This window comes from Amphiura filiformis, chromosome 10 (assembly GCF_039555335.1).
Source record: "Amphiura filiformis chromosome 10, Afil_fr2py, whole genome shotgun sequence".
Classification (NCBI taxonomy): domain Eukaryota; kingdom Metazoa; phylum Echinodermata; class Ophiuroidea; order Amphilepidida; family Amphiuridae; genus Amphiura; species Amphiura filiformis.
The window spans coordinates 30,634,085-30,647,343 of record NC_092637.1 but is presented as its reverse complement, the minus strand read 5'-3'; the positions used below and the strand labels follow the sequence as shown (position 1 = coordinate 30,647,343).

Sequence of the window (13,259 nt, the reverse complement as noted above, 5' to 3'; positions counted from 1 at the left end):
TTTTCATGTTTTAATTTAATTTATGATTCTTTCCTTGCCAATATTGGACATATATGTGTGGCAGCATTATCTTAGGCACTCTTCAATTGTATTAAGAATATAATTACATTATATTATTTAATCAAATATGTATCTCCCATTCCCATATATGCAATTAGTTATTCAAATGAACAAGTATTATAGAACTTATGTAAATTCATAGAAAGTCATTTGAAGTGGTTTTAACAGACATTCAGGATGGAGGAACAAGCAGCGTTCGAAATAGAGCCGGTCAGCCAGCCATTGGCCTGTAACTTTTTGGCCTGGCCGGTAACTTTTCTGACTGGCATCTAGTTGCGACCCGGCTGGCCGGTAACTTTTTAAGGTCAAGCCTGGCTGGCCTGTAACTTTTTGAGGCATATTTCGAACACTGGGAACAAGGCATAAAATATTCACTCTTATATCCAGAGGGTTGCAGAGAACTAACATATATTAAAAGTATGGTTCTGAGATTTTCGCCCCCACTCAACACAAAAGTGGGTTACTAATATGTGTGCTAAATAGCGCGAAAACAGTGTATTTTTTCTAATATCAGCGCAGACTGCAAAATATTGAAAAAATTGGGTTGTTTAATGCATCATTGTCTGCAAAAATTAAGAAAACGGTGTAATTTAGAAAAATCTGAAAATGATTAATGGGCATGTTAACAGGCCATCTTACGCAATGCAGTGAGTTTGCCCTGCCCAGGATTCCCCGGTATCTCGATGTCAGTCCGTTGCTGCAACCTATTTACAAATTCTGTTTACACATATATGTTGTGCATTTATGCGCTGTACTATTTTATGACCATATTAGTGTCATTGAAAAGTGGTGTTTGACATTGTTGTCTTTGAAACACCACAAAATAAGGGTATTTTGCCTTTTTGTGCTTGCTAATTGTCTGTTGTCACTGGGCGGGAAAAACCTCATGTACTTTTTGCTCTTGAACTTGGATGAAGCAAACCATTCAATATAAAGTCTACACCTACAAGGCTTTATCCATTTTCAATGGCCAAAAGTAAATATGAGGTGTTTCCTGCATGTACTTTTGGCCCTTGAACATGGATGAAGCAACCTCTTCAATATAAAGTCAACACCTACAAGGCTTTATCCATGTTCAAGGGCTAAAAGTACATGAGGTTTTTCCTGCCCAGTGACTCTGTGTAAACCATTTTGGATGATATAGATTGACCTAGTAAGAAATTATATTATATAATATTATTATTAATTAAATATGCAATAGAGTTCAGTATTTATGTTGTTCCATAGGTAGACATAGTCACCTCAGTTTTAGTTGAATTATGCAATCCCCTGTTTTTGTTTTTTTTCTATTTGTGTACTCTTTGCATAATTGATGTAACCTTTTATGTTTAATTGTTTTGTATCAATTATTTTACCAAATCATGAGAAAATTATATGAAATGTTTTTTAATGCAAAATTGTTTTGAAAATAAAAACATGTCAATTATCCAGAAACAGTATAATGTTTTGTTGCCTAGAAAAGTTAATTTTGATTTGTATAGTACCGTAATATTTCGCCATTATCTGCGATTCCTTTCTTCAATTGAGCCATCCTCTTGAAATTAGGCTATTACAGTTGAATTCCATACACCCCCTATGTGGAAGACAAAACATTATCTCCCATACAGGGGGGTGTAGATTTCAAATGGAGTCACCCATTCAGGTAATCCCATTTGAACAATTCACACTCTCTGTGTGGAAGATTAAGATAATGTCTTCAATAAGGGGTGTATGAATTTCAACTGGAACAGCCAATTATCAATTACTATCACAAAATTTTGCTTGCGCTTATACATACAACGAAGTAAAACTACACAACAAGATTCCTATTGTGGTCACCTACACAGTACACACAGGGTACCTACACAGTACCAATGCTGCTACTCACCAGCAGTGGTACTGCACTGGTACTGCACAGTACCAGTAAAGTTCCTTAGCAACGGTGTAGTACACAGTACCAATGCTGCTACTCACCAGCAGTGGTACAACACTGGTACTACACTGGTACTGTGCAGTTCCTTAGCAACAGTGTAGTACACTGTACCTGTGCAGGTGGCCCCACACTAGGATCCACAACATGCTCACCCATCAGGGCACAGTTCTTTAACCCCAATACATTTGTACATTCATTGAATGACCTTTGACAATTTGGGGATAAAAATTCATACTCTGTAACTTGAGGTCAAATTTTGCACTATGGTTGGTTAATTGAGGTTATTGAACTATGCCATTGGGATGAGGCCATTGTGCCAATTGGAATCGTTAAGTGGCCACATTGTAACTTCTTTCTCATGCTTACATATCATTTCTTCTCTCTTTTACAAACATTTTACCATCCAACTTATTACTACTCAAGATGAAACAAGACTGGCTGAAAATAAGGCGGCTTTAATCAGGGAACTCAAGCAAAGCAACCAAGGCGCTAGTGCCTCATCATTAGACCATGGTATAATCATTGATAGATATAAACACGTACAGGGTGGTGATTATGTTGTAACTGCACTCACTTTTAGTGATAATGATCTTGTATGGTGCCTATTCCATCATTGTGGTTTTGTAATTTTTAATGCACTCACTCGGTACTTACATCCCGTATTATGAAATATTTCTATGAGGTGATAGCACTAGCTTCTAAAATTTGGGGGTCCAGAAAGGGGTCCATAGGCTCTTTATATGAAAAGTTAAATTTTGGGGGTCAGTCTTTTGAAAATTGGGGCCCTGGACGGTGCTTCCAAGCACAGATTAGTGCCACCCCTGTTTCAATGTGTTTTTATCTGCAACGTACATGTACTACCAACAGCCCAGAAACAGTGGTGTTCAGTGCTTTTCTGTGGTTTAAATTCATTGGGAACGTATTGTAGAAAATCTAGTGGGGGCAGGGGGCTTCAATACAAAATTAATGAATGAGTAAGTGTTCTTTTAATTCCTTTAATTATGTCTGCCAAAAAATTGAAATGAAGGAGCCCCAATACCCAAGTTCACATGTAGTTAACATGCTGCAAATTTGCAATTTTTCATCCCCCCAAAACAACTCCCCTGTCAATCAGTATATACAAATCATGCAGTTCGCCCACATGCATGTTGCACTATTTATGTTCAAATCAATTACTGGGAATTTTATTTCGAACCAGCACTGGTGGTGGGATATCAATACACCTATTTGGCACTAACTGAAGTAAAGAAAAAGATTTTTTTTGTGGGTGGTTTGTCCTCTGAGCATGGTGGTAATATTCTACAATTGGGTTACAAAATGTGATACCTTGATTTTGTAAAATTGATTATTTGACAAGTTAATGAAAGTTGGTTTTTTTTTCATATTCAAGAATTCCTGATAGTATTATTAATGTTCACATATCATTATCACAATGGTGGAATAGTTATATTTATGTGGTTATAACACTGGTCTTGATTTGTGCATTTGGCTGTTCCAGTTGAAACTCACATACCCTGTGGAAGACATAACTTTAATCTTCCACACAGGGAGTGTGAATTTCAAATGGGGATTCCTGAATGGATGTCTCCATTTAAAATCTACACCCCCTGTGTGTGGGATATTAAGGTCATGTCTTTCATTGGGGGATATAGATTTCAACTGGAATAGCCCTTTGGTGTTTTGGTATAAGTACACACATGATTTATAAAGAAACAGCACTATATGGTATACCCTGCACATTATCAGTTTAATTTCTTATGCACATTTGTGGTATAATGTGTTTACAGGTTATTAGGGCAATAGTCTTAAGATACCGTAAAAACTTGATAGTTAGCATATGTGCTTACTATCAAGCGCTTTTGAAACATGCAAATATGAAGAGCCCCATCCACAAAAGTGTAAAGGGTTTTGAGCAATAATCAATACACATAGTTATATACGAACAAGTAAACCTGCAAATGTGTGTCTCAACCCCAAGTCAGGCCCCGCACCTATGTTTCAGATGGACATCTTATTTTTGGAAAGACCATACATACAATACATAAAAAAATATTTCGTAAACTGAGCTCAAAAAGAAACTTATAATTTTTTACAACTTGTGAATCACAAGGTCATATCTTAAAATACTGTCAATCAAAATGAACCAAAATTACACGAAGGATTACCTTAATACTCTACTCAAAACACATGTCAGTAACCAAGCAGTTGTCCAACTGACACAACAGCAAAATGCACTGTCATGGGACAGCTTCCTGACTTCCTTCACTTTCACAGCCCAACAGTTGGCACCCAGGACAAAAAATCTGTGAGAATGCACACAAGATCCTTGCACAGATGATAAAACGGTGCTGCTTTCTGCTTTTCATACACTTTTTTCATGAAACAGGGCTGGGCTGTGAATGTGGTCCAGGAAGCTGTCCCATGTCAGTGCATTTTGCTGTTGTGTCAGTTGGATAACTGCTTGGTTACTGACATGTGAAAGAGTAGAGTATTGAAGTAAATCTGTGTGTAATTTTGGTTCAATTTGATGGACAGGATTTCAAAATATGACCTTGTGAAAAATTATAAGTTTCTTTTTGAGCTCAGTTTATATCCCCCTCACGAAAACTAGTGCATTGCATACGTACTTGCTCAATTAGCATTTTGTGCAAATTTTATTACACAATTTGTTGCCGTTTTTTTATGGACATTTTCAATTTACATGTAAAGTCTATGGAGATTAATATTAGACAAGGCTGGAATGGGCGCCATAGCCTCATTTTAGGCCGATTTAGGCACTTATATACTCATAAAAAAAGAACGGCAACAAATTTGCACAGAATGCTACTTGAGCAAGTACAAATATAATTAAACTTCTGGAGAGGGGGCTATAGCTAAAACCAAAAATCTATACCTTAGTGGTTATGAAAAAGGTGCCCGCTCTGCAAAATTAGGGGGGCGCCAGGTGCAAAGCCCCCCCCCCCTTAAATCTGCCCCTAAGTTTGAAATAACATTTGGATTACACAATTTTGAATGAATATGATTGGGCAATACAAAACATAAGCAGAATATAGCCTAGGTATGTATATAGTGCTGTAATACATTTTCAATCGTCCTAAAATGAATATACATTTAGCTTAATATAATACTACTTATACTATAATATACAATATTACTTTTGGAAGGTTCCCAGGAAAAGGTTATCTTGGAAACTTCACTTCCATTTTCTAGAAATCATCATTTGATAAGTCATTGATATATACTAAATGGCGGAAACTAAAACCCATGTTTGTAGCACATCTCCGTATGGTCATTTATACCGAGTACCCCTCAGGAGGAGAACAGGTATTTAAGGGCTTCATTGACTGGCTTTGTAGTGGACCCTGAGATTACAAGATATTGGCTAACATCAGCTTCCATAGTGTGTGAACCGATATTGGACTGTGTCATTTTTGACATATGCTTAAAAAGTTACCTTTTTCGTAGTCTTGGTTTAGCAGCGACGTAGCTTGTGACACCATCACACTGCGCGAAATGAAGAAACGGCAAGCTATGTCGCAGCTAAACCAAGACTCTGAAAAGGCTTAACTCTTCAGGAGGAGAACAGGTTTTTAAGGGCTTCATTGACTGATTTTTTTGTGGACCCTGAGATTACAAGATCTCGGCTATCATCAGCTTCCATAGTGTGTAAATCGATGTTGGACTCTGTCATTTTTGACATTTGCTTAAAAAGTTACCTTTTTCATAGTCTTGGTATATTAGAGACATGGCTTTTGACATCAACATCTGTGGGGCTGGTGATTTGTTTAGCCATGGCTTTTGGTGATTTGTTTAGCCATGGCTTTTGAATGAGTGAATGATCGAATGAAGACACCGGCAAGCTATGTCGCTGCTAAACCAAGAGTCTGAAAAATAACTTTTTAAGCAATTATCAGCTTCCATACCATTGTGGTAACCATGGAATTTACTTCATTCATTCCATGTAAGTATTCTTTCCTTATTCACATATCTATTAATCTATATATCACCTTGTCTACAACTGCATGTTTTTGACAGCATGATTTGTCACTAGAAAGCAAAATTAAACTTCTACTCTACTCACTACTCACCAGAGAGCTTTCACTGGTTCAACCAGCATCTTCAGCAGATGTTATGGCTATGAAGATTTGTTGTTGCTAGTGATGTTGAGATCTCTCTCTGGGATGTCATCAGAGGCATCTGAACATCACAAGCAACAACAAATCTTCAGAACAATATAGCTCGCTGAAGACACCTGTCGAGCCAGTAGCACCAGTGAGTGTACTAAATTTGAGTTGGGTAGAAGTTTGATTTTGCTTCCTACTTCTACATATGAATATACATCCTAGAGTGTTCCATTTGTTTCAAGTGTACAAATACTTTGTGCACACAGTTAGGATATACAAGAATGTACCTATTATTTCTTTTTGTCAATAATAGAAACATTTCTGACATGAAATTGTCCCTTGCATTTAATCACATGTTGTTGTTGGTGGTTTTTTTTTTTCAATATTGTTTGTTTGTTTGTTTAAATAGTCATTTCATATGGAGACACACTTAGGTCCTGATAGGACCAGGCTTAAACAAAATGATTAAAGCATGATGGTATATGGAAAGAGAATTGAGAAATAGATTTGAAGATTAAAGGATAAAGAAAAAGAGGTGGCCACTCCCAACAATCAAGTGATTAATTTCACTGTCAGCCTTTGGGTCAAGCAAAAAGAAATGCTTAATCCAAGCACTGTAGCCAACCATATGCAGCTACAAACAATATGAGTGGTTTTATTCAAATGTGTAGGCCATAACTCAAGTTTAGTTGAATTCCTTTTTTAATTTAGACGTTCAGACTTTTACTCTTTCCAAGATATTTTATTTACAGCAGATTCCTTATAGATTGTACTATATTTTGAATCAGCCTATATATAACTGCTACAGACTAAAACTCAATACCCAATGTGTGCTTTTGGACCATGCCAGTCTAGAGCATGTTATTACTTTTTGTGCACTTTAAAAGTGTCTCTTTTTGCCAACAACAGAAACATATCTGATATCATCACTATACTATGATCAGCTCATAATAAGCGGGACTCATTGTGCAATGATATAGAATGGCGTACAAACAGCCAGACGCAACACCTACGCAAACTGCACTTTACGTATTGTGCGACTGACACATGCTTTTGTGAATTTGCTCGGACTTAATTGATGCGCACATACCAAAATCTGAATAATTCTCAGCTATTATGAGCTAATCAGAGTATACTGAACATTCGTTCATTTGTCATCATAATTCTTCCATTTGCTTCCGTCTCATTCTCATTTTATGACTGCTACAGACCTAAGCCAATGGCCAATGCGTGGTGTTGGACCCAGCCAATCCAGCATGCTATTACCTCCATATGGATACTATCCCTCCATTAATGATGGTAGGATTATACATGATTGTGTGGTATTGTGTAGTACAAGATTGTTTGCTGATGTTTGTGTGTACAGATCAAATGAAGACCTCGGAACTACACTCGGTTTCAGAGAAGAACGGCAGTCCCTTGCTCAGATTGACGTGAGCGCCCTGTTAATGGGCGATATACGCGGAGCTTTATTTGCGCCGACCTACGTTTTGCACCCTCTCAAAATTTAAACAACTGCCATTCTTCTTTGGTGGAAACTGTATAAGGGATAAAGTCACAAAATCATGAAAAATTAGTTAGTGTCAGTTTCTGCTACGAAGGGCTATCTGCACCCTCTGTGCAAAGGCCATATTGTAAAGATTCGCCTAATGGCACACAGGGGCTACAAATAGAGAGTTCCCTCCTCTGAATCTCCCATAAAAATTAACAGTCTGTGCCCTTATTTGCTGGTGGGATTTTTACTTGAGGGCGCTTTTAGTTTGTGACTAAAATTTCAGTTATGTCAAGGGAGACCATAGAGCTAATAGGCGAATCTTTACGGTAGTGATATCCCAGGAGTGATATAATGTTGTAGAGTATTGAAACTGCATGGACAAAACCCCCTCATTACATTGAAACTACATGGACATAATAACGTTCTTTGCCATTTATCTTGAATGCACTCAATGTGACTAATCTCCTTAATTCTGTGGTCTTCATTAGCATGCGCATAATAGATTTATTATTTGTACTTTTGCCAAGTTTGGCCCTGGCATGCTGACTTTCACAATTGACATCATTACCTTTAAGCCAAAAAAAAATAATTTGCTCGTCCTTGCCGTCTGTGTGGAAGACAGGATTGGTTAGTCTTTTTGTTTTTAAATAATTTTCCACACTTGATCTGAGGTAAACTCATAATATACATTTCATCTTGTCAAAGCCCCAACTTATTTACTGACTTGACATTTTCGTCAATCGTGGACGATGGCCATCTTTAGAGTGATGTTGATCCAACATCTCTACATCAAGAGGATGCAAATTCAACTGAAATGTTGGAATTAAGCTTGTTTCTAGAACATCTATGGAACCATACCTTTCTAATGGATGCTAGAATCACAAAACATCCTCAGATATTGTCTTATTTAATTATTATACTCTCCTCTTCTTACTTGGAAAAAAAAAGATTCCCCAGTTTCTGGAAAGCATGTACACACTGCTTTTCATTTTCACAATGCTATGCTTTTTTTTTTTTTTTTTTCAGATGGAACATGGAACAATGATCAAACTACATTGTATATAATAGCTGTCACATAAGTCACTTGATGCACTATTATTATAGTCTATATTTTCCATTGAGGGAGAATCAGAGCTGAGAGTATCAACTTTGCCATGTTAGCATGTCACTAATGGAGGACAAATAGTGTTCCTCCAGATAATTTTGCTTTATGCGTCTGGCAAATTATGATACAAAGTGTGTGATTGTATTAGTTGTTTGCCAAAAATGCACGCTAAGATACAAATTGTGGTTCAATGATCTCTTTGTGTACCATGCATGTAAAGGTGCCTGCACTAGCTCACCAAACTGCACTTAGTAAACACACTCATATAATTGGGCTATTGCAGTTATAATCCACCATCTTGAAATTACCCAGCGCTCAAATTAGGCTGGCTACAACCCTGCCCCTAATATGGAAGTAGATCTCAAATGGAATCACCCATTCAGGTAACCCCATTTGAAATTCCCACTCCCTGTGTGGAAGATTAAGATCATGTCTTCCATAGGTGGTATAGAGGCCCTGCATGTTTTTATCGATTGGCATCAAACAAAGGATTTGAACCGGTGTCCTCCACCGTAATCATGGCCCAGTGCAGCCATTCAATCAAATGTTGTCATCAACCTATTTGATCATAGTGCATTGACGAACTGTCACGGTAGAATGCAGTCATGCTTTTGTTGAATCCATTTGAGAAGTCTGCCATATTTACGGTATGATATGTCATATGCACAACCTTTATATGGATTCCAACTGGAATAGCCCTTTTAAATATAACTTTGCTATATACCTGTGATCCTTTGCTGCTTTCTCATCTCATGTCATGCATTTTAGTAACTTGAGCCTGCTTCATTTCTCCTCTCATCTATCTCAGCACATCCTGGTCGATCATCAGCAGCAGCAGGTCCATCATCATCAGCAGCAGCAGCTGGCTTTGATCCAGCATGGCCGCATTGGGGACGCCAACAAGCATTTGAATATGGTATGATGATTTTCATATAAATACATCACAAAAGAACTACACATTTTTTGGAAGGCAACTGAAAATCTGTGTATCAAATTGTCAAAAATGTATGTTGCTGTTTTAAATAAAGTTTTTCACTATTTATTTATTTATTTCGCTTACCGGGATCGCTTTTGCGGAACATCCGCATCATCAGCTAATGTTGTTATCCGCATCATCAGCCAATGTTGTTAGTTCTATTAAGGGGGCTTGCATATTCTTTGGAAGGGGGGTCCCAACAAAAAGTTGGCATCAATAAAATTGTGACACCCCCCCCCCTCCTGTTTTGGCAACAAATATTTTATGACTCCTACCACCACAGATACACCTTACCACCTAACAGGCTAAAATTGTATTGAAATAGGTCTTTTTGACTCATCTTGTGACTCCCTACTTTTTGGTCATCAAAAATGTTATGACCCCCCTATTTTACTTTCCAAAATTTTTTGCCCCCTCAGTATATTTGGGACCGACCCTCTTCCCCTAATGGTTTCTTGGAAATTGGTTTGGAACCAGCCTAATCAGATGACATCACAACATCAAAATCAAAAACTAACCTGGGTTTCTGTTGCTATATCAGTTTAAAAATTGTATGCATAGATTTTGAATTAGTATCTACTTAAGGGATCTGGAATGAAGCGTTTACGACAGTATTTTTTGTGGGACATGAGAGCACATCAGACATATCGATTGCATTCTGAATCTGAAGAATGTCTTTCTGATATCAAATAATTTTCATTTTTGAAATTCACGATATAATACAAATTTTATGACAAATTATTAAAATTTGATATTGTTCACATTTGTGATATTATAACAGTCCTCAAAGTAAATTTTATAAATCTAATGATATATTCTTAAAGTGTTTGTAGCTGGGAGGAAAAGCTGACGATCAATTGACAATTTCGACCTTTCATATTGAAGATATGGATTTTTTTCCCCAAAAGACCTAATTATTTTTGGTGTTTTGGGAAAAAAAATTCATATCTTCAATACTAACGTCAAATTTTCAATTGATCGTCGGCTTTTCATCCCACCTACATACACTTTAAGTATAAATCATCAGATTTATAAAGTTTACTTCAGTACTATTAAATATCAAAAATATCAATTTTAATCATTTGCCATAAAATGTGTATTACATTGCAATTTCAAAAATGAAAATTATTTGATATCAGAAGGACATTCTTCAGTATTCAGAATGCAATCGATATACTCAGGCACAAAAAAGAAACTTCGTCAGTTATATTCATCCTTGCTGTTCAAGAACTTGATAATTTTGGATTATTCTGAAATATACATTTTGTTAATTGGACTTTTCTTTCTCATTTGACACCCTGTTCGTGAACATGGAGCAAGAATTGACCAAGATATGCGCCTCCAAACTCTCAAACCCCAAAATGAAAAGTTGCAATTTTAACGATTCAATTGTGCCTGTTACACTGTGTGCTTTATTGATCGGCCCGTGTTGCTTGTGTGCAATACAACGATGCGTTCCCATTGAAAATGCAACTTTTGATTTTGGGGTTTGAGGCTTTGGAGGCGCATATCTTGGTCAATTCAAAAACGAACAGGGTGTCAAATGAGAAAGCAAAGTCCAATTAACAAAATGTATATTTCAGAATAATCCCAAATTATCAAGTTCTTGAACAGCAAGGATGAATATAACTGACGAGTTTCTTTTTGTGCCTGGTGTATGTCTGATGTGCTCTAATGTCCCAAAATAAATACTGTCCAAACGTTCATACCCCTTCCCTTAAACAGAAGGTATAGTTACCACTGAACTTCCTGCGTTAATCCAGCTAGAGCTTCTGTGGCTAACAACGGGAGCTAGATCATGCAAAACTTAATTTTGGCAAAATGTATTTTATTGCAACTGCTATAGCAGGAGGCCATTTTGAGAACCACCTATTTCCATCGCAACCCTCCCTGTGACTGTGACAGCCAGGGGATTTACAATCTTGGAAATAAGTCTTGGAACACTTTTGTGTCAAGAATTAAAAACTGACACCCCCTCTCCCCCATGCAATGTTGGGAAATGCCAATGTCTTCAGCAGTTTTTCAAAGTGTTCCAACATTGATTGATGGGGAGAGGGGAAGGGTAAATCATTGTTGTAGATGTCATGTTTGTTCAAAACCAAAATGCACGTCACTCCCATGATCATTGCAAATTCTACATGGAATTACGTCAACGTGTACCAAGTGTTCCAAGGACTTTTTTCCAAGATTGTAGTTGCTTTGTGAACCCCCTTTGCCTGGTTATATCAAATTGTGTCACAAGTTTTCTGTGCAACCTGGTACTTATATAATATATTGCACACTTAAAGCAAAAGACATTTCTTAAAGGAAGTGTCCGGCAATCACAACATTATGTCTTATATGTTAGAAAAATAATTATCAAACACGAATCACATGGTTTTATTTAAAACAAAGTCAAATTAACCATAAAAACGAATAAAAACAGCCATCTCTCAACACGCGATGTTCAAAATTCCCGCGCCTAAATTTTCTAGAGCAAAGTACAAGTACAAGATGTCAGTTATATTCTGATCTGAAACTATCAGACAATATTTTAAACATGGATAAGGCCAAAAAAAAAAGGTTTGTCTCAAAGCTCACAAGCGGTTTGCAAACAAATGCTAAATGCGATTTTTTAATTTTTTTTTTTTTTAATTCCGACTTGGTATTTTGAGGAAAAAAAAATTGATTTTCGCCAAATTTTTCCGAAAAAAACTAAAGTTTTTTTTGAAAAAAATGTCTGCATTTCTTTTTCTTCAAATTGCGCGATTTTACAAACGCGCGCGCAAGCTTTGAGACAAACCTTTTTTTTGGCCTAACATCACAAATTCGCAACAAACCCAAATTGTGAAAAAAATCACCCCGGGCAGATGTTTGGCTATTTCTCCATTTACGATCCTGCCCAAAAGTGTCTCCTTCCTTGTGACATGGCATGTCTCATTGTTTGGTTTTACGTTTTTGAATACTAACTTTTGTCCGCAGTATATTATACATCAACCACATCATTAGCATTGCATCACTATACATGTATCTAACACATTATACCATTTCATCTCATCTCTTCACTTCTGCCAACCACCAGACGATGACACTAGATTTCCATATCCAGAAGCATATAACCCTGGATATATTGATGGAGAGCAGTCATCTCCAGAAGCCTATAATCCTGCATTTGTTGGTGGAGGGCATTCCTCTACTGATGACTTTGGTAATGTGCCACCTTACTTCTAAATGTTGTATTGGGCTATCCCAATTGAAATACATACACCCAAGACATGATCTTAATTTCCCACACAGGGGGTGTAGATTTCAAATGGAACCACCTATTCAGATAACCCCATTTGAAATTCACACCCTCTTTGTAGATGATAAAGATCATGTCTTCCACAGGGTGTGTGTAGATGTCAACAGGAATAGCCCATTGTCATGTCATATTCTGTAAAAAATTGAAAGGAATTTGGACAATTTTTCCTTTATAAAAAAATATCTGGCTTCAAAATATCCCTTTTACGAGGAAAAATGGAAGATTTTTAAACATGATTTTATGTATCTGGTAAATTCAGTGTTTATTTCTATTCCAAAAGTTAATACTGACTTTCAGCTCACAA

The 13,259-nt window shown here is 36.8% G+C and overlaps 1 protein-coding gene across 1 annotated transcript in view; it reads left to right on the top strand.

The window, feature by feature from the left end:
• Positions 1–12,934, top strand: part of LOC140161794 (prominin-1-A-like) — a 153,353-nt gene extending 140,419 nt beyond the window's left edge. The window contains exons 24-27 of the mRNA XM_072185091.1: positions 2,396–2,485; positions 7,306–7,395; positions 9,505–9,612; positions 12,734–12,934. Coding sequence (XP_072041192.1) covers positions 2,396–2,485; positions 7,306–7,395; positions 9,505–9,612; positions 12,734–12,882 — 437 coding nt within the window. The 3' untranslated portion in view covers positions 12,883–12,934. The remainder of the gene's footprint in view (positions 1–2,395; positions 2,486–7,305; positions 7,396–9,504; positions 9,613–12,733) is intronic.
• Positions 12,935–13,259: the final 325 nt, after the last annotated feature.